Source organism: Bos taurus, chromosome 18 (assembly GCF_002263795.3).
Source record: "Bos taurus isolate L1 Dominette 01449 registration number 42190680 breed Hereford chromosome 18, ARS-UCD2.0, whole genome shotgun sequence".
Lineage (NCBI taxonomy): Eukaryota > Metazoa > Chordata > Mammalia > Artiodactyla > Bovidae > Bos > Bos taurus.
This window is the reverse complement of record NC_037345.1, coordinates 45,851,472-45,878,151: the sequence shown is the minus strand read 5'-3', so window position 1 is coordinate 45,878,151 and position 26,680 is coordinate 45,851,472. Positions and strand designations below refer to the sequence as shown.

Genomic DNA, 26,680 nt, shown 5'->3' with positions numbered 1-26,680 from the left:
GGCGATGCGGGGGCCTGGGGTGAGAGGTAGGGCGGAGGCCTCCACCCACCCCGCCTAGGGGAGGCTGGGGGTGGGAACTGCGGGGCGGGCAGGTCTAGGCGGGGTGGGGTTTGAGGAGGCAAGGGGAGCAGGGGAAGGGGTCTACTCTGGGGTCTCGGGGATGGGCAGCTGGGTTGGGGGGTGGTGGCATGGAGGGAAGGGAGGGGAAGTTTGAGGGGTTCCGGGAGAGGAGGAGGCCACTAGGGAGCTGGCGGAGGGGAAGGAGAGGAAGGGGGTAAGTCTGGGGATGGGGAAATAGCTCCCCAGGTTAGATTTTGCCCCCTCCCCCGTTTCCTCCCCACAGACGAGAACACACAGACAGAAGAGGGGGAGAAACCAAACGCAGATTTATTAAGCTCAAGACATAGACACCGAGGGTGCAGGGGACCGGATCTCCTAAGAGGAGACAGGGTAGTCCCGGGGAGCAGCACCCCGGGACGGTGAGGGGCTGAGCGTGGACTCGAGGACCCCAGGAGATGGAGGCCTGAGTCTCCGGATCTGGGATGCAGGGGGTCGTCATTGCCAAGGCCTAGGGAGGTGCAGCGGCTCCAGCCTTGGAGTGGGTGGGGCGGCTCATTCAGGGGAATGCTGCCAGGGGGGCCAAGCTGGGGTCCCCGCCGCCTCCAGGCTCCTGCTCTCAGGCAGGGACTGCAGTGGAGGTGACCACTACTGGTTCTACACGCCGCCACCTCCGGGTGCTGGGGAGAGACAGAGAGAGAGACAGAGCCAGGGAGCTTCAGTCGGTGACAAAAAGGGTGGCAGTGGGCCCTTCATCCCCAGCACTGAGGTCAGGCCTGCAGATTGTCACCCCTGAGCTCCCTTCGGATGTTGTCTTGCCTCCCTGCACCCCAATGTCTGGTCCATATAGAGACACCTTGGTAGCTTTTGTCCTATCCCACAGGACACCTGTGATGAAGCTGGGGACCCCTGGCCCACCCTGGACTCTTCTGGGGTGTCCCCCTGCCAGAAGAAGAGTCTCCATCCCTCTGCCAAGCCCCCAACCTCTTCCTACACTCCAACACTCCATCTCTGGAACTTGTGTATACAACAGGAATTCTCCTGTCTCCCACCCACTTGGGACCATCATTCAACTGTCATGGGTCAAAATCTCATATATACTCTTAGACTGTGGTCAGGTGTCTGGGCCAACCCCTTCATCATTCACAAAGTGACCCCTTAATGTTCTTAAATCTCATGAAATAAACATGAAACAAAACACATGAAATTCAACATCAAATCCTCCAAATGTTGATTACCCCAAGGCCCCTTTTTTTTTTTTTTTTAGTTCTAAAAACAAAAGAGCCAAAGAGATTCCCATCTCTGGTTTTTAAAAGTCCCTGGAAAGGACACAGTTCCACCAAAAACAGGTCGAGATATTTTTACATAATTAAAATGAACACCCCCAAGGAGTCACAATCTTTCTTCTACATGCGTATCCCTGCTTCTACATCCTACATCTCTCTCCACCTTCCTGTATAGCCACCTGCCCTGACTTTCCCCTCCTCCACCCACCACCCCCTCCACTCTCCACTCCCCATCCTCCATCCCTCTTCCACCCTCCACCCCCACCCCATCCTCCTCCACCCTCCATCCCACTCCCTCCTATATTCTCTCTTTTCTTCCCCAATATCAATTTTAAAAATCTGCATTCTATATGTCTCTCCTGTTTTTTGATACAATTATTCTTAAGCCCTTCCTTCCTTCCTTTCTGCCAGCCTGCCTTCTTCCCTCCCTCCATCCCTTTTTCCCCTTGCTTCCTTTCTCTTCCCTCCCTTTTTCTCAGTCATTTCATCCTTGATTGTCCTAACTGAACAGGAAAGTCAAGAAATCATTCTATCTTCCTACCTTCTCTAGTGCTCAACTCTGCCTTCATTCTGATTGCCAACGTTCTTTTCCCACGTGGGACCCCTCTCTTCACAGGCTGTGGCTCTCTCCTCTGGAGAATGAGTTCATCCTTGCTTTTATAAGATTAGGTACTTGTTTCTGGGCAGCTTCAAGGACTCTTTAGGAGTCCATGTCACATCCCACTAACTTTATGCTTTAACAGGTTTGATGTGTGGAATCTCGGCTGCACTGTTGGCGGCCCCATTCTTGGGGAGATCCAGCACAACGTCCCCTTGGACTCCCCTCCCCACTCCCACTCACCCTCGCAGAACCACACTCTCTCACACCCTCACCTGAGGAGGGAAGCTCCGACTTACAGGATTTGCATGTTGGGCTGTGGAAGCAAAGATGAGAGAGAAAGGCATCAAGAGACTCAACTGAGCAGGCTTTCTGGGAAACACCTGGCTGGCTCTGGGATCCCTTTGGTTATGGCAGCACCCCTGGGGGCTCCCAGGCTGTTCCCACCCCTCCCCTTCTCTCCCCTCTGCTGCCAGACCTCTCAGACCTGGAGTCCGCCTTTCTGCACTTCACCTTCTTGCCTGTTAGGAGAGACAGAGAACAGAACAAGGACACAGGACATAAGGGTATGGACAAAAGCCAGTAGGGAAATTGTAGGTGCCTGGGGACCCCGAGGGGCCTTCTTGGAGGGGCTTTGGAGCTCAGGAAAGGGTCACACTTACTGAGGATAATGAGGATGCCCAGTAGGAACAATATGGTAGCCAGAGTCATGCCCACCGTCTGCACAGTGTCATAGTCTGGGGAAGACATTGGAGGTCATCAAAGTGGGGTGGCTCCTCAGCCGCCCCCCCACCCTGGAGCCTTGGCCTCAGTTCAAGGCTGCAGGCTCCTCCCATGGGTTCATATGAGGATCAAAGACATGGCCCTTGGACACCAAGTGCTCCCCTTAGACCTCTGCCCACTACCCTTCTCTGGATTCTTCGGCCATAGATATAGATAGGACCTTCTTCTACTGCAATGGTCCCCAGCATTTTGGGCACCAGGGATTGATTTTGTGGAAGACTATTTCTCCACGGACAGGGGTTAAGGGATGGTTTCAGGATTATTCTCATAAGGGGAGGGCAACTTAGATCCCCCGTGTGCACAGTTCACAATAGGGTTCCTGAATCAATTAGAATCTAAGGAGGCGGAACTCAGGCAGTAATGCCAGTGATGGGGAGCAGCTGTAAATAGAAATGAAGCTTCACTCGCTTGCTCACTGGCCACTCACCTCCTGCTGTGCGACCCGGTTCCTAACAGGTCACTGACTGGTACCAGTCCTTGGCCCAACCACTGGGGATCCTTGTTCTACTGCATTTACTTTTTTCAGCAAACAGCCTTCTCTGTGGTCTCTCCGTCATCCATCCCCCGACTCAGCGCCTCAGCCACAGAGATCTTGTTAACACTTGAGTCCAGTCAGGGTCCTCCTGAGCTCAGAGCACACCACTCCACTCCCTCTAACCTCCACCTCATAGCAAAGAAAAGCCAAGGTCCTCCCTACACCCCAGGAGGCCCTGTACTGTCTTGTCCTGATCCCTTCTCAGACCTCATTCCACTTCACTCTCCTCCTCAATTCCCTTGTTCAAGCACACGGGTCTCCCTCCAGTTCCTGGAGGCTATCAGGCATAGTCCTACCTCAGGGTCTTTGCACTTGCTGGGCCCTCTTCCTGAAAGCTCCTCTCTCAAATATCCCTCCCTTACCAACTCCTGGACTTTATTCAAATGTTGGTGACCCCTTCTCTGGCTGTCCTATTTAGAATTTCCCATCCTCTCCTCAACATTTCTTAACTTCAGTCTTTCTTTTATTTTCCTTCATAAGAATTATTCTTATCTAATATGCCACAGTACATATCTATAGAAATATTCACTCTGGACCAGCAGTGGTCCAGGCCTCTGCCCTCAGGGAGTTGTCTTTCATTTGTGATAAACAAAATAAAACCACAAAACTCAGTCATGGGACCATGCCTAGATCTATGTGTGGCTTCTCTTGCTGGGGACTCAAGAAGGCCTCTCCTGACAGTCATTATTTGATCTGAGGCCTGAAGAAGAAAAGGGAGCCTTAGCTAGCTGTGTGGAGGGCTAGAGGAAGCGTATTCCAGCAGAGGGAACAGTAAGTGCAAAGGTCCTGAGGCAGAAGACAACTTAGAACATGGAGAAGAGTATGAGTGAACAAAGGGAGAGAGAAGGAGGGTATACAGAGAGGGAACTGGGGTCAGGTCTGCTAGACCTGGAGTCACTTTTTGAGCTTCAGTGCTATGGAAAGACTTAATGATATCTGAGTAAATCTTCCCCACAGTCCTTATGGGTGAAAACTTAGTGTTCTTATTTGCAGAAGGGCCCAGAGAGACAGAGTTGCTTGCTCAAGGCCACACAGCTAGTGAGTGGACCAGCCAGGATTCAAATTCAGCCAGCCTGGTGTCAGAGTGGTTGGCTTCTCTGATGACCCCAGAAAACTAGCCCAGAGTGCTGGTGAAGCCTGAGGAGGATCCAAAGAGGGTACCCCCTCCCCAAGTCTGATTCAACCCTCCATAGGCCAAGCTGATATCAATTATATCCACATGGTCATGTGGCCAGTGACCCAGCACATAACATGTAAGCCATAGCTGAAGCCACTCAGCAGTGGCCTGTGGGGATCTACAGCCACCCCTCCATCCAGCCCCTGGGTACCTTCGTCGCAGAATCTGCCACTCACCATAGTAAAATGGGTCAGGATCCTGAGGAACTGTGGGAAGAAGGCAGAGAGAGAGGGAAAAACATTTCAACACTTGGCTTCTTAATTATTTGAGGATCCTAATGGCGCCACTGGCCCAGTGGTTTCTGTGTAGAAATCAGATCATTGAGACCCCTTGCTCTGGACAATGTAGCCTCACGGCAGGACACAAAACTTAAAGACTGGAGCATAAGCTGGATTCCAGCCCCAACTCACTCCATTGGTCGATACCTTCCCTTATATAATGCCCAACCTACCTAATTGTACGTGGCAGTCCTGATCCTAGACCTAGGAAATCTAATGCAAGCATGGACTCATTTCTTGAGAAACACATATACACTCTCTTTTGCATATGATGCTGGGAGTATGAATCCCATTGGAGAACTAACTGCTCAGTGTATCAGCTTCCCCTGAACACTCCCTACAACTTCTCAGTCTTCTGAGAGCTCTCATCCACTTGTTCCTACCACCAAATCCAGCAGAGAGGAACTGTCCAAAAATTTATATTATTCCTATATTACTTATTTCTCAGACACCATCAAATTAAAGATTCAAAGTTGATTTTGTAGTAACTTTCCCAGTGTGTACATGTATGCGTGTATATGTATGTAACTATTTTCACTTTTCACTTTCACACATTGGAGAAGGAAATGGCAACCCACTCCAGTGTTTTTGCCTGGAGAATCCCAGGGACGGGGGAGCCTGGTGGGCTGCCGTCCATGGGGTCGCACAGAGTCGGACACGACTGAAGCGACTTAGCAGTAGCAGCGGCAGCAGTACCACATAAAAACATACTCATCCGCTAGAAGACTCACCCTGATTTCTAAATGTTAACATGTGGATAATGCTTCCTTGGTGCCTCAGGTGGTAAGGAGTCCACCTTCAATGCAGGAGGCCTGGGTTCAATCCCTGTGTCAGGAAGATCCCCTGGAGAAGGGAATGGCAACCCACTCCAGTATTCTTGTCTGGAGAATTCCATGGACAGAAGAGCCTGGCAGGCTGCAGTCCATGGGGTCGCAAAGAGTTGGACAAGACTGAGCAACTCACACTTTCACTAATGTGTGTATATATGCGTGCGTTTTTTTTGTGTGTGTGTTTACTTTTCCCTATCTCCTACCTCCCTGTCTTAAATGGTAGTCTCCTCCAGAAGAACTCAGAACATCCTTCCCATTCACAAAACCCATCCTGATGCTTCCCTAATACACTGACAGCTTTTAGTACACCCTGCCTTGTTTAGAGTGGAATTCTGCAAAACATGCCCCACTAGGGGAGGAGGGTGTACTGGGAGTGCTAGGGTGATGCCAGATGTTGTCATTAGTGTCCTTCCCCCATCCAAGCTCAGCAAGGACGGCTACCTTGAGGTTGGGAAGGAGAACATGTGACTAATTCTGGCCAATGAACCATGAGTCTGGTCTGCAGCATTAACTGCCCATGCAAGAGCTCTCTTTTGCCTTTGGCTTGGTGACATGAATGTTCAAGATTGTGGCTGCTCCAGTTTTCTTTGGGAAGTAGAGACCCTAGTCAACCCATTGTGGACACATAATCTAAGTAAGAGATCTACTTTGGTTGTCAGAAATCACTGAGATTTTTGGTATTTCATTTGTTGTTTAGTAGCTCAGTCGGGTCTGACACTTTTGTGACTCCGTGCCCGCCAGGCTCCTCTGTCCATGGGATTTCTTCAGGCAAGAATACTACAGTGGGTTGCCATTTCCTTCTCCAGAGGATTTTCCTGACCCAGGGATCAAACCTGTGTCTCCTGCATCTGCAGGCAGATTCTTTACTGCTAAACCAGCAGGGAAGCCCTTGGTACTGCATACTGTAGCTTAAACTGACTGATGCAAGACCCTGAATAGCACTGATACACTGTAAGTTCACCCTCTTCAGCTCCCTGTCCAGTCTTCAAAGAGACATTCTTAAAAAGGAGCTGATATATCTCTACACCTTCCAACCCTTGTTAATCTCTCAAGAGAAAACAGGCCTTGGGCTCAGTGTCTTCAGCAGGTAATAATATCTCAGTAGACTGTTATGACATTATTTGATTTTCTCCTTTGTTTATTTATCTAAGCTGCATTTGATAGCACTGATTCCATGCCAGGCTCTCTTCTGAGCACTTTACAGATATTACCACATTTAATTTTCCCAGCCGTTCTCTGATATAGGCACTATCTTCATTCTCTTTCCACTAAAGAGGAACACTGAGGCCCAGAAAAATGAAATTGGTTGTTTAAGATAATTTTAATACTTGCTTTCAATGTAAGACAAAAAAAAAAAATCCTGATTTTCCATTTGTGGAGCTGATATAAAATAAAGCTAACAAAGTTTTTTAAAAGTTAATCCTTTGAAGGAAAAAATGTTAAATATCAGTGTGGGGAACATTTGGACAGGGCAAAAACCATGAAGGTGGTACTCATAAGCATCGAGATGGGAAAATAGTATTTTAGAGTCATCTCTGCTCTGTCTTAGCTCCCCTACCAGATGCAGAGCAAATTTATTTGACTCATCTCTGCTGTTAATCCTGGCATTTGTAAAGTTGTTCAAAAACTTTTCTAGAATGAATGGATGAATGAATGAATGAACCCCTGCTAGGCAGCATCAGAGATGGAACAGTTGCATTATCCTGCGTTTCCACACATCCTGCCTCCCCAAACCATCTGAGAAGCCCTGCCCCACAAGGTGAGCGCCTGCCCCAGAATCCTCTCTGGTTCCTCTCTGGTTCCACCCTCCCGGGGTGCTCCTTGCTCCATGCAGAAGTTCCTCTCTAGTTCCTGCTGTCCCAGCAATCTGGGTCCTCAAGGCGAGGCTGAGCTAAGGGTGGAGCCAGGAGGCAGGAGAAGGAATGTGCACCACTCCTGGCCAGTTGCCAAGGAGAATCAGGAAGGAGGTGGTTACTATGGCAACTGGAGCATCTTGAGAGGTGAGGAGAGGTGATGGATCTGGGTACCCCAGGCTGGATGGGGTCCTGTGTGGGACTTGAGGGTTGAGTTTCTAACTCTGGGGCCAACCCTGATTCCCTCTGCTCCCTTTGTACCTCCTATTGTTGCTCCTGAACAACTGGCTTGTGGCCAAGCCAAGGGTCCTTTTTAAGGATAGAGACCAAGGCCCAGTTGTGCCTTTCCATCTCCTTTCTATTTGCCCCCAACACACCCTCCTGCTCTCTGACAGGGTGGGGGTGGAGGCTAGGGGTGCAAGGGAGCCGTCCCCCTCCCTAACGACCTGTTAATTAATTTCATTAAGCGGTTTATGACAGGCAACATGCGTTTCCTGCCCCCGGGTTTCCCAAGACCTGTGGTCCCCTCTCCTGCTGTGACTGGGGAAAGGGTGTGTGGGGGGGAGGGAGGCAGGGCATCTTCCTCCCACTTCTGCCCGTCTGCTGCCATCGATCCTGCTAACCACCATCTCTGCGAAAAGAAGTGCTGGGCTCCCGCCAGGGCTGCTGGCTCAACCCTGCCCCCTCTCCCTAGGGTGGCTTCCAGCCTCTGCAGCCGCCCCCCCCACTGCCCCCCCTCCCCGCCCTGCTTCAAATTCTGCAGATATGGTTCAGTGCAGCAGCCCCCGCCTGCCGGGAAAGGGGGCAGGGAAGGAGAGATCAGAGTGGAATTGGGGTTCCCTTCAGTGCCAGAGGCTCCTCAGCAATGATGGCCTCTTGCCTGACCCTGCTCTTAGGGCTGGAAACTCCCTCCCTGCCCACCTCTCCCCCACCATGAAAGCATTCTCCCCCCTTGTTCCTCTGCAGAAGTAAGCTCAAGAAAGGGGGACTGTTGTGGGGACCGAGTATTTCAGGGGTGCCTAGTCGGGCTAATGGTGTGAAGTGTCTATCTCTGTGTGACTGGAGGGAGGTGGGAAGGCATCTGTTTGCACACCCAAATACACCTTTTGGACAACACCCTTGAATGAGGGCTGGGAAGGAGGGTCCTGCCACCCATCCCCGCAAATGGGGGTTCACTGCAGTGGTGCAGGCCCCACCCTGTGCCACCCCTCCTTTTTCCCATTTCTGTCTCACGCTGTCGGTTCTTCTCTATCTCTCCCCCTCTGTGTCTTTACGCCTCCCTCTGTCTCTCGGTCCTTATCTCTTCCAGGCTGTCTCAGTCAGTCTCTTTCTATATTCCTTACTGTCTCCCTCTCTCTTGCTCTCTCCATCTCTCATTTCCTACAGCTCCTGTCTTTCCCTCTTTCTCCTCGCTTCCCTCTGAACCTGCCTGTCAGAGATTTCAGGAAACACCCACCACAGGTGCCAGCACTAGAGAGAGAGAGGGAGGGGAAAAAAAAAAAAGAGGGACATGGACCCCGTCCCCTTACGTTCCGCAGGGACCATGAAATCTGCGCGAACCTCTGTGGCTACAAACCCAGCGGCTCCCACCCTCGAAGCCCATTTCTCCGAGTCCACTACCACCGCGGCGCTGGACCAGCTGCATGGTTGCTATAGCTACCGGTCCGAGCATCCTTTCTCCCGGGACTGCCGCTCTCCAACCACCGGTCCCGCACAGGAACCGAGACCACCGGGAGAGGGTGCCCAATGGAGTACCGAGGGGTGCAATGCAGGGGCCTCCGCCCATGTGAGGAGGGGACATCCCCTTCCCCATTCCCCTCCCCTTTCAGTACTGGGCTCTCCCCCAGATCCTCTGTCAAGCTCTAAGATCCCGGAGCCCCGCTGCGCCCTCTCCCCAGGCGACGCTCACCCTTTGTGGGGACCTGGGTCGCCATGCCGGGCTGGAGCAAGGGGCGGCTGGATGTAGAGGCGGTGAAGGAGCGCTGGCTGCAGCAGCTGGAAGCCGGACCGACTGTTGTCAGGGGTAGATGAGGGGGGGAGCCCTGGTGTTCGGGGGGCCGTAGCCAATGGGGGCCCGGAGAGCCCGCCCCCGTCCCGGCCACCCCCACCCCCGCCCCCGCCCACTGCCGACGTCCCCGCCCCTTCCCCAAGGGTGGGGGCGCCCTCTGCCGGGGCCAAGGGGGCGCCCAGGCTTTCCACCGCGAAGGGACTGACAAATTCGCACAGCGCTGTCAAGAGAGAAAAGCACGTTTTATTGGAAATCTGAGCGTCAGAGTCTGTGGGGGCAGGGCTAGGGAAGAGGGCAGTCCAGGTGGTGGTGGGCGTGCAGAAGGTGGGTGGAAGCGTCAAGTGCCAGGGGAATCCTGTGGGGGTGAAAAGGGTGAAGGGCAGGAGAGCCCTCCAGGCCCGCTACCCAGCCCTTTGCCCTCTCCTCCTCCTCTATCCTCCCTCCCCCAGCCTAGTTAGAGCTGCGGGACCTGGCTGGGGCCCATCGCGCCAGGTGTCTCTACCGCCGGCGGGTGGACAGACCTGAGGGGGAAGACAGAGAATCCGGAAGTCAAGAGGGGCACCCCAGCTCCTCTGAAAGATGGGAGCACGGCAGGGCAGATCAAGCCCCGATCCCCGACCCCCCGCGCCCAGGGAGGGCCAGCAAAGGGCTTCTTGGAACCAACTCGCATTCCCAAGCACCCTAAGTCTCCCCAAACTCACGGCGGATTGAACTGCGGAAAGTTCCCTCCTCTTCATCAGGTTCCCCAGTCCTGGGAAAGGAGATGCATCAAGAATTGGGGGGTGGAAAAAGGAGAGAGACAGCTACACTCGGAAGACCCCAATGCCCGCCCCATTTCACAGACCAATCCACTGAGACCCACAGATGGGCAAGGAGCAGATTGGAGCCGCCAGAAAATCCAGTGCAACCCAGGAGCAGTTTAAGTGTTTGGCAGGAGGTGCTCCAAGCCGATAACAGCGAGTACCTCCCAGAGTGTTGAGGAAGGAACTAGAATATGGAAGAGGAGGTATATAGCCAAAGCGACTTGAGGGCAGATTGCCTGGAGACAGCCTAGGTGAGAAACCCAGAGCCCTCATCTTCCAGTTGAATGATCTGGGGCATGTGAACACTTTCCCATGTCTCAGTTTCCTCATCTGTAAAATGAGGTTAATAACAGCGCCTACTTTATAGAGATGGTGTGAGGGGTAAATAACACATAATGAAATAGCATCTTGTACATGGGACACAATAAAATACTACCTTTATTTATAATAATATCTATAAGTATCTTAATAGGAAGAAGATATTCATACGTTGCTTGGGCTTTAAAATTTTATTTAACGATAAATCAAAGAGCTAGGAACAGGACTCTGAGCTAAACTGGGCCGCCAAGTAAGGTGATCTCATTTCGCCGCGACTCTTTCACAGCACTTATCACGCTTTGTGGTTTTATATTTGTGGGTCTGTTGGAACCCATGGCCACCGCCCCCACTTGGTTGGAAGCTCAGACAGAGAGGGCAGTTAACTCGTGGCTTGGTGCCAAGGCCTGGCTTGGGGCTGGGCACGTAGTAGGTGTTTAATACATATTTGCCGAAGGATCTGGCTGTGGATTGAGTGGACTTCTGGTCTCACCCCCAACGCTCCTTTAGAGCGGGAGGAGATGAGGGTCCAGAGAGGCTTCTTACCTCTGCTGCTGGTTGAATTTGCACCGGCATCTTCTGCCTGTGGGTGGGGGCGTGGAGAGGAGTGTGCTGAGATTCCCCTCTAAGCCGCACAGCGCACAGCGAGCCACAGATCTCGCTTGCCCGGGCTGGCGTGTCTGAGGATAAGGGTGGGGCAGGGGCAGGGGCGGGGCCGAGGGCGGGGATAGAAATGGGGGGCGTGTCCGGGGCGGGGATAGGAAACGGGGCGGGGCCAGAAGCGGGGATATAAGTGGGGGCGGGGCCGGGGCGGGGATAGAGGCGGGGCGAGCCCGAGGGCAGGCAGGATAAGGACCGGGCGGGGCCGGAGGCGGGAATGGGGGAAGGGCAGAAACTGGGACGTGGCTGAGGGCAGGGGCAGAACAGGTGCAAGGCCCAGGGAGGAAAGTGGGGTGGACAGAAACAAAGGCGGGGCCAAGGGCACAGATGGGGCGGGGTTGAAGGCGGAGCGGGAGGTTGGGCGGGGCTGGGGCAGACACCGGAAGCGACTGAAGGCAGGATAGGGGGACTCACTTAAGACGATGAGTATGCCCAGGATGAAGAGAATCCCGGCGATTATAAGGCCTCCGATCCGCAGGGATTGGTAGTCTGTGGGCAGCAGGGAGGCGGGTGAATGCACGGAGGAGGGTGAATGCAGGGAGAGGAGGAGGAAGGATAGGAAAGGGGCAGAATGGGGAGGAAGGGGCAAAGAGGAAGGATGGGGAAGAGGAGGGAAAGGACATCAGTGCGAGGAGGAGGGAGCGATGTGGGAGAAGGGGGATCAGGGAGAAAAGGTAGGAGGTGGACAGGGCAAGAGGAGGGAGGAAGCAATCGAGTAAGGAAGGATGATGGAGAGGGAAAGGGGGGCAGGGAGAGGAGAAAGGCAGGTGGCAACAGAGGAGAGGCCGTGGGATACTAAGAGGTAAAAGGAGAATGAATCAGAGAGACAGAGAGGGACACAAATAGAGAGACAGAGACTCAGAGAGACAGGGACAAAGGGAGATCGAGACCGAAAGAGTCAGAGAGCCAAATCAAGAGATAAAGAATGAGAATGCCAAAGATGTAAACACCGAGAGGCTAGAGAATGATGGAGACAGAAACAGAGAGAGATAGGGCAGGCTAACCAAGCCCAGCACCCAGAGAAAGATGCCCCTCCCTCACCGTAGGTGAATGGGTCGTGTTCCTGTGGTGCTTCTGGAAAGAGAAGAAGAAATCAGGGTTGGATGCTTCCTGGGACCCTGGACAGAGAGCGGCATCACGAGACCCTGTGGGAGTTTTACAGTCTCGGGGCAGGAGTCTGGGGACTGTTGGACTCTGAGTAGGCTGCCCACCCTCTCTGGGTCTTGGCTGCCTCTCTGCACTGTCCGGAATGGGGCAGGAGGCACCTGACAGCCTCAGCTCTCCATCTCATTCCAGGTTGTCTGTGATTCCATCATTCACGGGAAGCCGGCCTCCATCCCACCCTCCCCCTTTGCCCGACCTGGGGCATCCTCTCCCCTCCCCCAGATACCAGCCTGTGACTGGACCCCACATGAGACCCCACTGAGACTCAGTTCAGACTGGAGGCTCCAGCTTGTTTCTCTTGCAGAATTTTCCTCTACCCTTACCACCCCTGGGGCTGAGGTGGTAGTGGGCTGCCTCCCCCAGACTCACCTGCGTTGACCATGGCAAGGAGACCCACACAAAGAACCAAGATGTGGCTGAGAGATGCCATTGTCCTGGGGAATACCAAAGGTCAGGAAATGCGTGCCCTCAGTCTCCCACCACTGGGGCCTGAACCCAAGCGGTTAAGTCAGAGACAGTCCAGGGACTTAATTCCAAAAGCATCTATCATCCGGCTTGGTCACCCTGAGAAACAGAGGCGCCCCCTGCTTCATCAGGAAACAGCGTCACCAAAACAACCCACACAAAGAGGGTCACCCAGCAGCAAGGACGGGGTGAGGCACACACAGCCCACAAGGATCTCCCGCAGGCCGGGGCCTCCCTCACTGTAGGCCCCAGGTTCCCCGCACCTACCCTGGCAGGGGAGAGCAGATGCCTCACCCCACCCAGGTGGAGAGACAGACACTGCCAGGGACGAGACAGCCAGGAAACGCCCAAGGGCCACCTGCCCACACACCACGGCCTTGCTGTGTCCGTAATAGCCCGGCTCTCCTGCCCTCGGCCGCTGGCCCGCTCTCTGCCTGACCCTGGGTATAAATATCTCCCACTTCACCCTGGAGGAATTTGCCTCGCACAGGCCACCATGGCAACAGCCTTCCTCCCCCCACTTGGGGGTCATGCACAACCCTGCCCGGGGTGAGGCTGGGCTGCCACACTGCCACCAGCTGCCCCCGTGGGAAAGGCCACCCCTTCTCCTCTTCTGGAAGCAGTGAGAACAGGGAAAACATCCCCTGGCCTGCCTCTGGGTGACATCTTTCACCAGCGGACAGCACCAGGCGAGTGACATGAGGCTTGGGCCGATGGGGCTGAGATAGAAGACAGATGCCAGGGGTGGGGACGATGCACGCATGCGCACATGCATACAGACGCACAGTGGGGCTGCAATGGGGATGACGCCCGCTCCCCAAACTTCTGGTTGGAGCAAGGCATGGGGTGGAGACACAGGCACACATTAGTCCCCATCTGGGCCTCCGGTGCCCTCAATCAGTGAGGCAACCGACCTACACACATGAGTGTGCGAAACCCACACCCAGCCAGTGTGCACGCGCCACAGCAGGGGCAGGGAGGAGCTGCACCCACACTTCCACCCCTGAGGGAACCCCAACGTCCCAACCACACTCCCTTCCTCTTGGGTCTGGCTTGCCTGGGAAGCGGCTCCTGCTCCCAAAATAGGCGGCCCAGCCAGGCCAGGGGTGAGGCCCTGGAGGGGAGGGGCGGGGGACGCTCACCCCAGTCAGACTGTCCCCTGCCGAAAGAAGGCCCCCAAACGTCCGGCTGTGCCCCGGGGCCGAGCACTTTGCACCCCCTGGCCCAGAGCTGGCTGCGCTGCCCTCAGCGGTCTCCCCTCCCAGCCCCACCCCACCCCTACCCTCCCCAACCCGAGGCTGTAACTGGAGCCGGGCTGGAGGGGGGCCAGGGGGCGGCCCCCAGCCCAGACCGCCCTGGCCCGCTAGGTTAACTCTCTCAGCTCGGAGGGAGGAACAGTAGGCAGTCAGCGGTGGAGAAAGCTGGGGAGAGGAGGTGCTGGCAGGCAGGCTGGATTACAGGCAGGCATGCACACACACACACACACCAGCCTCACAAACTGCTCAGAGAGCTTCTGAGCTAGGATGAGAGGGTGGGTGTCAATGATTTTCTGTGCTGCTCCCTAGGAACTGGGCCCAGCCTGGGCTTAAGGTCACCTGGCCTAAGAGTTTAGGAATCCACTGACCCTTGACCCTGGTGCCGTGCAGGGCCCTCATCAGCACCACAGGGCTGTCTGGGGGGCATTTCAGTGTGTGAGTAAGTTGTCTGCTGCTGACTATGAGGTCTTGCATGGGTACACACACACACAGAAACCCAAAGACCCAGATAAACAGGCACAAAACAAGACAAATACATGCATGTACATAAATACAAACTCAGAATTACACACCCAGGGAGAAGCCCAAAGACACACACACACACCAGCACTTCTTACACCAGTCACAAAATATCAGGACAGACACATCTGTATACACACACAACACATACATATTCACTAAGGTGGTGCCCATACGGAGACACAATCAAAGACCCAGCTGGCCACACAGCTTTAAGCACACTTACAAATGGTCACAAAGATACACACTCTCTGTACAGAAATAAACCAATGCGCACACACTACACTTGAATACATTCAAAGCCATATTACAGCTTCTGAACTAGGGTGAGAGGGTGGGTGTCAATGATTTTCTGCGCTGCTTCCTAGGAACTGGGTCCAGCCTGGGCTTAAGGTCACCGGGCTTAAGGTCAGCACTCCTACACAATCTCAGGCATGTGAAGGCACACAAACTGCATCCATTTGTACACACACACACACACACACACACACACATATTTATGTGGGTTCACAGAGAAGTAGAAACACTGTCAAGGACACAGCCATACAAGCAGCCATGTTGTGGTTTCATAACCATAAGAACAGACACACACACACATGCTTGTGTTCACATCCTCACACATGGGCAAACAGGCACACCGCTGGCCACACGGTGACACATGCACAGGCTGGCACACTGTGTTCACACTCTCGGAGACACCACCAAATCTGCCTTGATCTGTTTAGCCCCAAACCATCCTGTCCCTGGGATCCTGTGGCCCCCCCCAGACCCCTGTGGAGGACAACGCACCTGGCATCCTCACGGGCGGGCTGGGCTCACAGGCTCCGGTGACCAAGAAATCGGGGATCAGCTCTGGACTCTGCCATTCCCTGTGGAGTGAGAGAGCTTGAGCAGCCCAAGAGACTACTCCGTGCCTCGATTTCCCATCCTACAAAAAGGAGACGTCACTAAGGCCACACGTATCACTCTGGGTCCGGCTCAGAGGTCTCTGAACTCAACCTTGTCTTATTATTAACCCCATTTTAGAGATCTGCAAACCAAGGGTTATCAAAGTGGAAATCCTTCTCCCAAGGTCCCTCTGGTGGTTAAGGGTAGAAATTGCCCCTGTCTGAAAGAGACCTGGGCTCAGGTACCTGGCTCTGTAGGACACAGATCAGCAGCAGGTAGATGTACTCACACTCAGGCACAAGTGGCCCTCACACACACACAAATACACACATGCATGCATGAGTGCATGTGCACGTGGCCTCACAGGACCCTGGCAGCTTCAAAAAGCTCCCTCATCCCCATCTGCCTGAGCCTCTGCCCTCGATGGCCCTGTACCCCAGGGTCACCAGCGGTCCCGGTTAATGATAACCCTAATGTTTACGTAGCCTTGGGGAGGGGTGGTAAGGAGTCAGGGGGCAGGAGGGAGGGGACACCTGGCCAGCTTTAGCCAGCACCTGGTTTCCTCCCCTTCAGAACCAGCTGCTCCAGAGAGGAGAGGCCCTGCCACCTTCTAGCTGGTGATGTACCAATGACTTAACTTCTCTGTGGCTCAGTTTCTTCTTCTTTAAAATGAAAATAATAAGTGTATTCGACTTAGAGGGAGGTCCGGATGATTATCTGAAATGACCCATGGAAAACATTTAGAACACAGTCAAGTCTGGTAGACAGTAAGTGATCCAAAAAAGAAAAAAAAAGCTCTCACCATCATCATCATCCTTGTGATTCTTCTTATCGTAAATAGGAGTAAGAACCCAGCTGTGCTGAGAACTCAGTGAGTATGGATTTAAGCCTGTCTGTCTTTACTCTGTGTCCCTGGCCCTAAGTTCTTTATTTAGCTTTTCATAGACCCTGTAAAGAAGTTTCTCATCCTTGCCTTACATCTGAAGTTCCAGAGACTTGAAGGGCCTTGCTCAAATCACAGAGCTCCTCGGGTGCTGGATAAGCACTTGGTCCAAAATTCACCCCAACCTGTTGGGTACCCACTTTGCTCTAAATCCTCTCTATCCTCTCCCTGAATTATCTACACATCTGAGAAGTGGGTGCCACGATTGTCCCATTTGATAGATGGGCAAACTAAGGATTAGGGACCCAGACCTGAGTGGCCCCGCCAGAGCAGGTGCTGCTAAGCCCCTTGTCCTCCAAGGGTTCTAGGTGTGTGCAGCAGTGCCAGCAGAGGCTGTGTTCTCCTCATGCCTTAGTTTTCCCATCTGTAAAGTGGGAGTTAGTAATACCACCCACCTCACAGGCTGTTGGCGGGGCGGGGGAGAGCCGAGTAAATTCGTGTCAAGACTGATGCACAGCAAGCTCTCAATGAGCATTATTACTGCTATTTCACATTGATGGTTGAGTAACAAGGGTCATTTATTTCCTTTTGTTATTTAATGGATAGAATCTATCCAGACTGCTAAAAACCTTGGTCCAAAATGAAAACAGCCAATATCCATAGGTTCTGACCTCCAAAGGAAGAGAAGCCACGGAGCCAGCTGCCTGGGCTTGCTCCCTGGCTTTGCCCCAGTTAGATAACCTAGATCGCAAATGACTGGACCCCTCTCCTCAGTATTTCCATCTGTAGAATAGCCGTATGATCGTCCCAGCCTCGGAGGGTTGTAGTGAGGCAGCATGAGCTAACAGATGAACTGGTAGGACAGGGAGTGGTACAGAGTCAATATTAAAGAAAGGGGTGGCATCCTCATCCTTTTTTTCCCCGGTTTGACTCCCTGCCCCTAGTGGGTGGTGGGCACTCAAGGGGTTAACTTCGGGAGGGGCAAGAGAGGTTTCGGGTTTGGAGCAGGGTGGCTGTCCTGCCGAGCATTGCCACCAGAGGGAGCAGCTGCACCTGAGCTGGTCCCTTGAAGCCTCGGGGCCAGTGCCCACCACACCCTCCTGGAGCCAGGGGAGGGGGGCTGGCTGGGAGTGGCCTGGACGGCTCCAGCCCCTAGTGGTCTCTCCTTCCACTCCCCCTCCTGCCGACAGAGCCATCCGGTCCCCACCCTGGTGACATCCTCACACTCTGTGAGTGGAGTGGAGTGGGGTGTCTGGGGAGGGGGCTGGCTGGGAGGAGCCAGGGTAGCTCAGCCCCCAGTGGCCCCTCCCCTCCCATGGGGCCCTCTGGCCCCTTCCCCAGGGGCTGCTCTTCCTATGGCCTCTGACCCCCGCCTCCTTTCCCTGCTTTGCCTTGAGCGCCTGGTGCCCAGAGAGTCCCTTTCCCAAACCTCCCAGAGAAGGGACGTGGGAGGAGGGGAAGAAACTTCCAGGGAGCTGGAAGGGTGGCGGGGGGGGAGAGGGACAGAAATAAAGACACCAGACAGAAACACACACACACACACACACACAGAAGGAGAGGCCAACAGACAGACAGAGACAGAGAAAAAGAGAAAGAGAAAGACAACTCATAAAGACACAGAGATAGGGAGTGGGAAACAGACTAACAGAGTCAGAAATACAGAAAAGGAGAGAGACACAAAAACAGGGGAAAAGACATAAATGGAAATTTAAACACCGAAGACATAGAGGAAGAAAGACAGACTGAAGAGAGACTGAGAAAGAGGAGAGAGAAGCCGGGGCAGAGCGTGCCAGCGGGCGGCATGGAGGGTCTCTTGGCATGGGAGATGTAGTGGCCAAGACCTGGGCCGAGCTGGGAGGGCAGAGAGAAGCCGCTGCCTCGGCGAGGGTCAGGGGGCATGGGAGGGGCGGGAATTCTGCTACTGCTGCTGCTGGCTGGGCTGGGGGTGGGGGAGGCCTGGAGACCCCCAAAGGGAAAGTGTCCTCTGAGTTGCTCCTGCTCCAAAGACAGTGCTCTGTGTGAGGGCTCCGTGGACCTGCCCGAGATCCTCTCCCCGACCCTGCTGTCGCTGTGAGTGTCAGCCCTCTGGGGGCCTGAGGCTGGGGATGGGAGTCCTGGGACCCCGGGGGGCTGGAGGGCCCGTCAGGATCTTGGGAGGGGGCAGCAAAGGATGTTGGGAATCCTGGGAGGGGGCTACTGGGATCTGAAAGGGAGCAGGGGTGGGGATGGGAATTCCAGAGGGCAGGGGCATCTTGTGGGGAGAACCTGGGGGGAGGGAGAACCATGGGGTGTGCAGAGTGCTGCCAGGATCCTTGCCAAGCGAGGAGGGCAATTGCCCGCCTCCCCTGGAATGCAGGGGAAATACACACACCCAGGATCAGGTTCCCTCCTGCCCCCCTCGGACAGGAGCCGGCTCTGGGATGGGAGTGGCGCACTGGAGCGGTTTTCTCTTCACCCACCATTGCCCACGTCCCCAGCTCATTCGTTAGGACCCGAATCACCCAGCTGAAGGCCGGCAGTTTCCTGAGGGTACCGTCACTGCACCTGCTGTGAGTGGGGTCCGGCTGAGTGAAGACCACCGGAGGGAGGGGCTGTCCATGCACATGCACGTGGGGGGCGGGGCGAGTGTGCACACTTACGTGTTTGTGCGTGTCTGTGAAAGTATCTTTATGATCCACATCCTCATACCTGTGTGTGTGATCATGCCCACGTGGGCTGGGGTTGGGGGGAGCCAAGGTTAACATGTCAGGTGGGGAGCAGTGACTCTGGAAAAATTTCTCTCTTACCCCCTTGCCAGCCTCTTCACATCCAACTCCTTCTCTGTGATTGAGGATGATGCGTTTGCGGGCCTGTCCCACCTACAGTACCTGTAAGTGAGGCCAGGAGATGGGGGGCAGGAATGGGGGCCTGGGAGAGGAAGGAGGCACCCCTCCATGGCTCCTAGAGTGGGGGTAAGGGAGGAGCTTGTTGCCCTGGGGAGGAAGTGTCTGGACAAGGGATCGCCTCGGAGGGGCAAGACAGGGTTGAGGGCTCCTGCTCAGTTGTGTAATCTCAGCCTGCCTCCACGACCCTCTCTGTTTCAAGATGCACCAAGTCCTGGGTAACCCATGATTGTTTCTGGTCCTACCTGACTTTCAGGAGACCAGGGAGGGTACAAAGAGGCCAGAGATGAGGAAATGTTTCAAATTAAGGGGCAGCGACTCTGAGTTAGTTGGTGATGGTGGTACTGATGGTGGCGGTGGTGTTGACGGCATGACAACGCCAGCAGTAGCGTTGGTGGTGATGGTAATGGCTATGGTGCTCACAGGGAAGTGGTAGCGTTATGTGGATGATGCAGTGGGGATGATTTAGATAAAAATGGTGGACCCAAGGGTGATGGTGCTCTTGGACCATCAGATGGACACTGACAATGAAGCCTGAAGGGTTGGTGTTAGTAATAATTATCAGTGCTGTGGACATTGGTGATTATGATACTGGTGGTGGTGGTGGCAGTGGTTTGGGGTAGGATGTTGGTGTAATGCAATGTTGTTGGTATTGGGTTTGGTGGTGATGGTAAAGTAGATACGTGCAGAAATTGTGGTGCTGATGGCAGGTGATGATGTGAGCGCTGAGGGTAATGCTGTTGGGACTGGCGGTGCTGGTGCTCGTGATAATGGTGGCAGTGTTGGTGATGATGGAGGCAGTGGTTTTGGTGTTGATTATGAAAGACATGTTCTTGGTGATGCTTAACAGTGTTGCTGCTGTGAGGTTGGATGATTATGCTATTGATGTTGGTATTGATGACGGGAATAGCGGGTGATGTTGGTGTTGGTGATGGTGGTGGCGTGGTATGGGGTTGGTGACGATGGCAGTTTTGGGTACTGGGGTTGATGATGGTGGTAGAGGCATTGGACATAACGGATGATGGTGCAGGTATGAGTGGTCATATTGGTGTTAGTACTGGTGTTGGTCATGGTGGCTGTGGTGGTGATGGTTCCTGGTGAAGCTGGCAAGGACCATAGGGTCAGGTTCTTGGCTCCTGGGATTGCAGGCTGAGACCTTGGTGAAGAGCGAGGCTCCTGGGAGGTGTTTCCCTGGGATGATGCAAGGTGTTGGGAGAGAATTCCACATGTTGCCATGGCCTGTGGCTACCATGGCGCAAGTTCTCCAACCACTGTGGGGCTACAGCAGGGAACCAGGGGACCTCCCCCTGACCGCATCTTCCCTCCACAGCTTTATTGAGGACAATGAGATTGGTTCCATCTCTAAGAACGCCCTCAGAGGACTTCGCTCACTCACACATCTGTGCGTGTTTCCACTGCCCCAGCCCACCCTGGGAGGCACCCCACACGCATCACCCTGGCATCATCCTAGGAGCTGCTGATGGCTTCTCCTTCTCTCCCTCCACCAGGAGCCTGGCCAATAACCATCTCGAGACCCTCCCCAGGTTCCTGTTCCGGGGCCTGGAGACACTGACTCATGTGTGAGGCCCAAGGGGAATGGGAGGGTTGGGGTGATTGGGGAACGTGTGGGTGGGGGAAGGGGGCATCTGTGCCCATTCCTGGTTGGCACAAGTAAGTATGACTGTGATGGTTTTTACATAGTTTCCACACCATGGTGGGGCCCTAGCCTGGGAAGGGGTGGGGAGTGTGGCCCCCAGCGGGTTGGAAGCCGGGTCGCAGCCCCTCCCCGGCCTCTTGCCCCAGGGACCTCCGCGGGAACCCGTTCCAGTGTGACTGCCGCGTGCTCTGGCTGCTGCAGTGGATCCCCACCGTGAACGCCAGCGTGGGGACCGGGGCCTGCGCCGGCCCCGCTGCTCTGGCCCACATGCAGCTCCGCCACGTGGACCCCAAGACGTTCAAGTGCAGAGCCATAGGTGGGGGCTTTCCTGGAGGGGTGGGAGGGACAGCAGGGGCGGCCAGGGCTGAGGGGCTCACCTCCCTGCCCTGCCAATTCCTGGCTGAGAGTCTGCTGAGCAAGCATCTCCCCGAGCCTCAGTTTTCTTACCTGTGAATAGGGGTAATACACCATGACACAGGACTCCTGCAAGAGAGTTCAGTGATGTACTTGGCACAAGGCCTGGGAGGGGAGGCCCTCATAAATGTTCATTCTCGTTGTTGTTGTTATTAATATGAAATTGACCACGTAAAAAATATTTTCTCCGATCACTTTGCTTTTCTGCAAATATAGTCTAGTATCTTTATGGGTACTGGGCAAAGCAGAGAACACAGGAGTGATGAAGCCAGCCCTGGGTCTGTCCTCACAGGGCCCACAGCCAGAGGCAAGCAGAGAGGGCTGGCCTAGAATGACCAGGGCTGAGATGGGGGTAGCACAGAAGGGTCAGGGCCAGGATTGGGGGAGAGAACCCATGGAGATGTGGGAGCCCCGAGTCAGAGCGGGGGCCCAGGCATAGCTGGAGGGTCTGGAAGGAGTGAAACTTTGAGTTCAGACCTGAAGATCATTACTAACATCATCATCCTCAAAATGTAAGATAAGTTTTTGGTCTTCAGAATTCATAGAACAAGGCAATTTAACTTAGTCACTCTTGGTTCAGTTATTCAACAAACACCTACTGAGGTCCACTTGGTGACCAGCTCTGTAAGAGGCAGTGGGCACACTGTGGTGACCAAGATAACCCGGGGCCTTTGCCTCACGGGGTCACAGTCCTGGAGGTGGGGAGTCAGGCATTAAATAAAACTTTGCACAGTAAATGAATGGTGCCCATTGTGATAAACACAGAGGATGATGAGAGAGTTTAGGGGTTGGTCCTACCTTTCCTGGGGCATTGGAGAAGGCTTCTCCAAAGAGGTAGTGCCAGCTGTGGCTGTAGCGAAGTGGAGGACAGAGGACGGGGTCAGCATGTGCAGTGACCCCCCAAGGCAGCACAGAGCTTGTCCTGACTGAGGATGGAAGGAGGAAGGTCTGGCCTGGAGGACTGAGGAAAAGAAGGACACAGATGAGGTGTCTTACCTGCAAGGGCCTCACTCTGCAGAACTTCAAAAGTCACAGAGAAGGTGGACTTTATCCAGAGGACTGTGGGAAGCCACAGAGGGAGGGTTTTGAGCACAGAGTGACATGATTTGATGGCCATTTTTTAAAAGATCCCCTTTGGATGGACATCCTTAGCTGTTTGGTTCGTTGATTGGACCCGGGCCCCTAGAAGTAGGTCCTGGCATGTAGAATGACGTATTGTCACCTGGAGTCCACCGCCATCACACTGGACAATCTGGGTGCATTGTTACCATCAATGCTAAGCTGCTGTAACAGAGGGTCTAAATACCATGAAACAAAGAAAACAGAAGGGTCTGAGGTGAGAGTAGTTCAAGCCGGTGGGGCAGCCCCTGGGTGTTCTCCTGCTTTCCATGGTTGAAACCAAGTCGTGACCCCACCCACCTGCCAGTTCACAGGAGGAGGGGAAAGGGACCTAGTCCAGGACAAACTGTCCTCCTAGAAGCAAGGAGAGCACTAGCACCATCACTGTGCTCTGGTTCACGGCCACATGTCAGGAGGTGGCGTGGGGGCAGTGCTGGGCTCACGGCCTCTGATTGGGTGGCTTTGTGGCCAGATGCAACCCTGTGTGATGGAAAACAGGAAGGATGGATTTGGCTGGACAGCTGGCTCCCTGTGCCTCAGTTTCCTCCTCTGCAAAGTGGATACAATAACAGAATATACCCCACAGGGATCTTGTGAAGTTAAATGAATGATGAAAGTGCTGTTTCTAATTATTTGATGATGCCGCACAGTTTAGAAAACAGACTATCACCGTGTGGTTGTGAGTTAATACGTCCATAGATAAAAAGATTCCACTGTGTATCCCCATGAGGTCAGCACCATGGCGGTCCTCACTGCAAAGATGCGCAAGCTGAGGCTAGGTGATGAGGACCCTTGGGGGTCCCCCTGGCCTGTCTGACTCTCTCCCCTCCCCCCACCTCCAGAGCTGTCCTGGTTCCAGACGGTGGGAGAGTCAGCGCTGGGCGTAGAGGCTTTCTCCTACCAGGAGGAGCCCTACATTGTCCTGGCACAGCCCTTTGCCGGCCGCTGCCTGATCCTGGCCTGGGACTACAGCCTGCAGCGCTTCCGTCAGGAGGAGGAGCTGTCTGGTAAGCCCCCTCCCATCCTCCCACCTGCCGGGTGGCCTGCCCAGCTGGTCTAACAGGGCCCCCTGCTCCCCTGCTCCCCACAGCGCCCTCGGTGGTGTCCTGCAAGCCGCTGGTGCTGGGCCCCCGCCTCTTCATGCTGGCCGCCCGCCTGTGGGGAGGCTCACAGCTGTGGGCCCGGCCCGGCCCCGACCTGCGCCTAGCCCCACTGCAGGCCCTGGCCCCACGGCGGCTGCTGCGGCCCAATGACGCCGAGCTCCTGTGGCTGGACGGGCAGCCCTGCTTCGTGGTGGCTGACGCCTCCAAGGCGGGCAGCACAACACTGCTGTGCCGGGACGGGCCCGGCTTCTACCCGCGCCAGAGCCTGCATGCCTGGCACCGGGACACGGACGTCGAGGCCCTCGAACTGGACGGCCGGCCCCATCTGCTGCTGGCCTCTGCCTCGCAGCGGCCCGTGCTCTTCCACTGGTTCGGGGGCCGCTTCGAGCGGCGGACGGATATCCCCGAGGCTGAGGACGTCTATGCCACGCGCCACTTCCAGGCCGGCGGGGACGTATTCCTGTGCCTGACACGCTACATCGGGGACTCCATGGTGAGGCTGGGCGCAGTCGTGCGGGGTGGGCGCAAGCTCCACCTGACTGGCAGCAGCTCACTCCCACTCCAGGCTGGCCTCTTAAGCACTGACCCAACCTCACACGCTGGCCTCTGAAGGCTGACCTGCCTGACAGCCGACCTTCCTAATATAATGATCTTTGAGCTCTGACCCTATCCCAACGCAAACTCCAAGACTGTGACCCCTTAAGACTGTTGTTGTTCGGTTATTCAGTCTTATCTGACTCTTTGTGACCCCATGGGCTGCAGCACACCAGGCTTCCCTGTCCTTCACTATCTCCTGGAGTTCGCTCAAACTCACGTCCATTGATTTGGTGATGCCATCCAACCATCTCATCCTCTGTCATCACCTTCTCCTCCTGCCCCCAATCTTTCCCAGCATCAGGGTCTTTTCCAATGAGTCAGCTCTTCAAATCAGGTGGCCAGAGTTTTGGAGCTTCAGCTTCAGCATCAGTCCTTCCAATGAGTATTTAGGGTTGATTTCCTTTAGGATGGACCGGTTTGATCTTGCTGCGCAGGGGACTCTCAAGAGCCTTCTCCAGCGCCACAGTTCGAAAGCATCAATTATTTGGTGCCGCACACAACTGAAGTGACTTAGCAGCAGCAGCAGCAGCAGCAGCAGCAGCCTTCTTTATGGTCCAACTCTCAAATCCATACGTGACTACTGGAAAAACCATAGCTTTGACTAGATGGACCTTTGACCCTAAACCACTCTCCATCTCCCAACACTGACACTGGCCCCAAGATTCTGATTCTACTCCCAAAATGACACACTCCAGTACCTACATTTTTAAAAAAATTTTTTATTTATGGCTGTTCTGGGTCTTCATTGCTTTTTGCTCAGGCTTTCTCTAGTTGTGGCGAACAGGGGCTGGTCTTTGTTGCAGTGCACAGGCTTCTTACTGCAGTGGCTCCTCCTGTTGCAGAGCACAGGCTCTGGGCGCGTGGGCTTCAGTAGTGGGGCACACACGCTTAATATTTGTGGCTTGTGGGCTCAGTAGTTGTGGCTTGCAGGCTTAATTGCTCCACAGTGTGTGGAATCGTCTCGGACCAGGGGTCAAACCCATGTCCCTTGCCTTGGCAGGTGGATTCTTATCCACTCTGCCACCAGGGAAGTCCCCAGTACTTACATTTAACCACAGCCACCACACCCTGAATCCCCAGGGCTGATGGCCCACTCCCTCCAGCACTCTCTGGAGTGAGATATAGCCACGGGCAGGGCTTTTAGCCTGAGAGACACTGATATGACTCAGGGGTTCACAGGGTGTCTGCGTGGGGAGCAGACTGTAGGCACAGGGACAAGAGCAAGGAGACCAAGAAGACCAGGGAGGAGGTTATGTGATGGTCCAGGAGGCAGGCGACTGTGGTCGGGCCAGAGTGCGGCCAGAGGAGATGGGAGAAGTGCATACCATCATAGGTGAAACTGACTGACTCCAGGGCTGACTGATTCTATGTGGGGCTGAAGGAGAGAGAAGGGTCCAGAGTGACTCCAAGTCTGTGGGCTGAGCAGCTGGTTGGTGACATTTAGGAAGATGAGAAAGCTGTGGGAGTTTGTGGACCTAAAGGCCTCTGTTCCTGAGCTATTTCAAGTCCTCTGGAGCCTAGGGGACCACTGACCGGAAGGCCTGGCCCTGGGGACCCCAGCCCTAATGAGCGGCCCCCCTCCCACAGGTCATGCGCTGGGATGGCTCCATGTTTCGCCTGCTGCAGAAACTTCCCTCTCGAGGGGCCCATGTCTTCCAGCCACTGCTCATTGCCAAGGACCAGCTGGCCATCCTGGGCAGTGACTTCGCCTTCAGCCAGGTTTTCCGCCTTGAGCCTGACAAGGGGCTCCTGGAACCACTGCAGGAGCTGGGGCCCCCGGCGATAGTGGCCCCTCGGGCCTTTGCTCACATCACCATGGCCGGAAGACGCTTCCTCTTCGCTGCTTGCTTCAAGGGCCCCACACAGATCTACCAGCATCATGAGTTAGACCTCAGTGCCTGAGGCTGGAAGGGACGCTGGACATGGCCAGCAGGGGGCTGGCATGGGGATTCCTGGGCCTCAGGATGTCCCCTTTACTGGCCTCCTGGCCCTATTCAGAAGTGACAGCTGGTCCTGTGAGATGCTGACCACAAGCCAAGTTCAAGGCAAGAGCTGCCCTTTCAGTCTTAAGTGACTTCTTGGCTGGGAGATGACACCCATCAAAGATGACTTGGGGGCTCAGGCTGGGGGACGGCTGCATGGAGCCGGTAGACAAATCATGGTGGGAGGGTAATGTGAAGAGCTCCATGAGTTCTGGAGAAGTCCTCCTCAACCCACTCCCACCCCTTCTGTTCTCTGTAAAAGTACTGAGAAGGCGATAGCTTGCCTTTTCCTTCTAAACTCAATCCGGCCAATCGCTTTTAGTGCCCGCCTTCATGACGTCACCAGTCGCTGGGCAGTTTTCCCTGCCGGGCCTGCTAACTTCCTCTACTGCTTGTGCGCACGCCTGCTGCCGAGGCGGAAGCCCAGCGTGTTGTTCCTCTTGCGCGTGCGCGAGGAATAGGTGGGAAAGAGCGAGTTTTAGCCGGGAGCCAGGGTTGCCTGTCCCGGGTCGGTGACACGATCGCGGACGGAAAGTGCATGGGCTCAATAAACGCGCTGTGCACCCGC

At 54.7% G+C, this 26,680-nt stretch overlaps 3 protein-coding genes across 19 annotated transcripts; 1 reads left to right on the top strand and 2 right to left on the bottom strand.

Moving 5' to 3' along the window:
• Positions 1 to 364: 364 nt before the first annotated feature.
• Positions 365 to 9,795, bottom strand: FXYD7 (FXYD domain containing ion transport regulator 7). Of its 7 annotated transcripts, none has more exons than XR_009491171.1 (7): positions 9,307 to 9,795; positions 4,613 to 4,642; positions 2,604 to 2,678; positions 2,420 to 2,462; positions 2,217 to 2,257; positions 1,885 to 1,997; positions 699 to 737 (listed from the first exon to the last, which is right to left on the bottom strand). XR_009491171.1 is itself a non-coding variant. In XM_059876913.1 (7 exons), exons 1-6 carry the CDS (start codon positions 9,329 to 9,331, stop codon positions 1,890 to 1,892), a joined length of 300 nt encoding a protein of 99 aa, XP_059732896.1. In that variant the 5' UTR covers positions 9,332 to 9,795; the 3' UTR covers positions 699 to 737; positions 1,885 to 1,889. The 7 variants fall into 7 exon arrangements, 5 of the variants coding, with proteins under 5 accessions (NP_001032716.1, XP_059732898.1, XP_059732896.1 ...); XR_009491172.1 differs by having other exon boundaries at positions 2,429 to 2,462; XM_059876913.1 differs by having other exon boundaries at positions 1,885 to 1,975.
• Positions 9,629 to 15,891, bottom strand: FXYD1 (FXYD domain containing ion transport regulator 1). 7 transcript variants are annotated; one of them, XM_005219017.3, is made up of 8 exons: positions 15,721 to 15,891; positions 15,377 to 15,456; positions 12,717 to 12,781; positions 12,225 to 12,257; positions 11,598 to 11,672; positions 11,070 to 11,106; positions 10,107 to 10,156; positions 9,629 to 9,926 (listed from the first exon to the last, which is right to left on the bottom strand). In XM_005219017.3, exons 3-8 carry the CDS (start codon positions 12,775 to 12,777, stop codon positions 9,904 to 9,906), a joined length of 279 nt encoding a protein of 92 aa, XP_005219074.1. In that variant the 5' UTR covers positions 12,778 to 12,781; positions 15,377 to 15,456; positions 15,721 to 15,891; the 3' UTR covers positions 9,629 to 9,903. The 7 variants fall into 7 exon arrangements, with proteins under 7 accessions (XP_005219074.1, XP_024834270.1, XP_024834269.1 ...); XM_024978502.2 differs by having other exon boundaries at positions 15,765 to 15,891; XM_024978501.2 differs by lacking the exons at positions 15,377 to 15,456; positions 15,721 to 15,891 and adding an exon at positions 13,870 to 14,069.
• Positions 15,892 to 16,048: 157 nt separating this feature from the next.
• LGI4 (leucine rich repeat LGI family member 4) lies at positions 16,049 to 26,680 on the top strand. 5 transcript variants are annotated; one of them, XM_059876951.1, is made up of 9 exons: positions 16,049 to 16,346; positions 18,369 to 18,428; positions 18,836 to 18,907; positions 19,156 to 19,227; positions 20,571 to 20,820; positions 21,044 to 21,213; positions 23,273 to 23,437; positions 23,521 to 24,026; positions 25,718 to 26,680. In XM_059876951.1, exons 4-9 carry the CDS (start codon positions 19,191 to 19,193, stop codon positions 26,030 to 26,032), a joined length of 1,443 nt encoding a protein of 480 aa, XP_059732934.1. In that variant the 5' UTR covers positions 16,049 to 16,346; positions 18,369 to 18,428; positions 18,836 to 18,907; positions 19,156 to 19,190; the 3' UTR covers positions 26,033 to 26,680. The 5 variants fall into 5 exon arrangements, with proteins under 5 accessions (XP_059732934.1, XP_010813114.1, XP_010813115.1 ...); XM_010814812.4 differs by having other exon boundaries at positions 18,365 to 18,428; XM_010814813.4 differs by lacking the exon at positions 16,049 to 16,346 and adding an exon at positions 16,857 to 17,587.

Bases quoted from the DNA above. Each gene is read 5' to 3' on its own strand.
- FXYD7 (XM_059876913.1), bottom strand. From the start codon at position 9,331: ATGGCGACCCAGGTCCCCACAAAGG. The intron at 4,643-9,306 runs GTGAGCGTCGCC...TTCTTCCCACAG, and splicing joins GACCCAGGTCCCCACAAAGG to TTCCTCAGGATCCTGACCCA. The intron at 2,258-2,419 runs GTCTGGCAGCAG...TTGCTTCCACAG, and splicing joins GCGGACTCCAGGTCTGAGAG to CCCAACATGCAAATCCTGTA.
- FXYD1 (XM_024978500.2), bottom strand. From the start codon at position 13,587: ATGCATGTGCGCATGCGTGCATCGTCCCCACCCCTGGCATCTGTCTTC. The intron at 11,107-11,597 runs GTGAGTCCCCCT...CCCCACCCACAG, and splicing joins GGGCATACTCATCGTCTTAA to GCAGAAGATGCCGGTGCAAA. The intron at 10,157-11,069 runs GTAAGAAGCCTC...CTCCTTTCCCAG, and splicing joins AAATTCAACCAGCAGCAGAG to GACTGGGGAACCTGATGAAG.
- LGI4 (NM_001103301.1), top strand. From the start codon at position 18,256: ATGGGAGGGGCGGGAATTCTGCTACTGCTGCTGCTGGCTGGGCTGGGG. The intron at 20,821-21,043 runs GTGAGGCCCAAG...CTCTTGCCCCAG, and splicing joins CTGGAGACACTGACTCATGT to GGACCTCCGCGGGAACCCGT. The intron at 24,027-25,717 runs GTGAGGCTGGGC...CCCCTCCCACAG, and splicing joins GCTACATCGGGGACTCCATG to GTCATGCGCTGGGATGGCTC.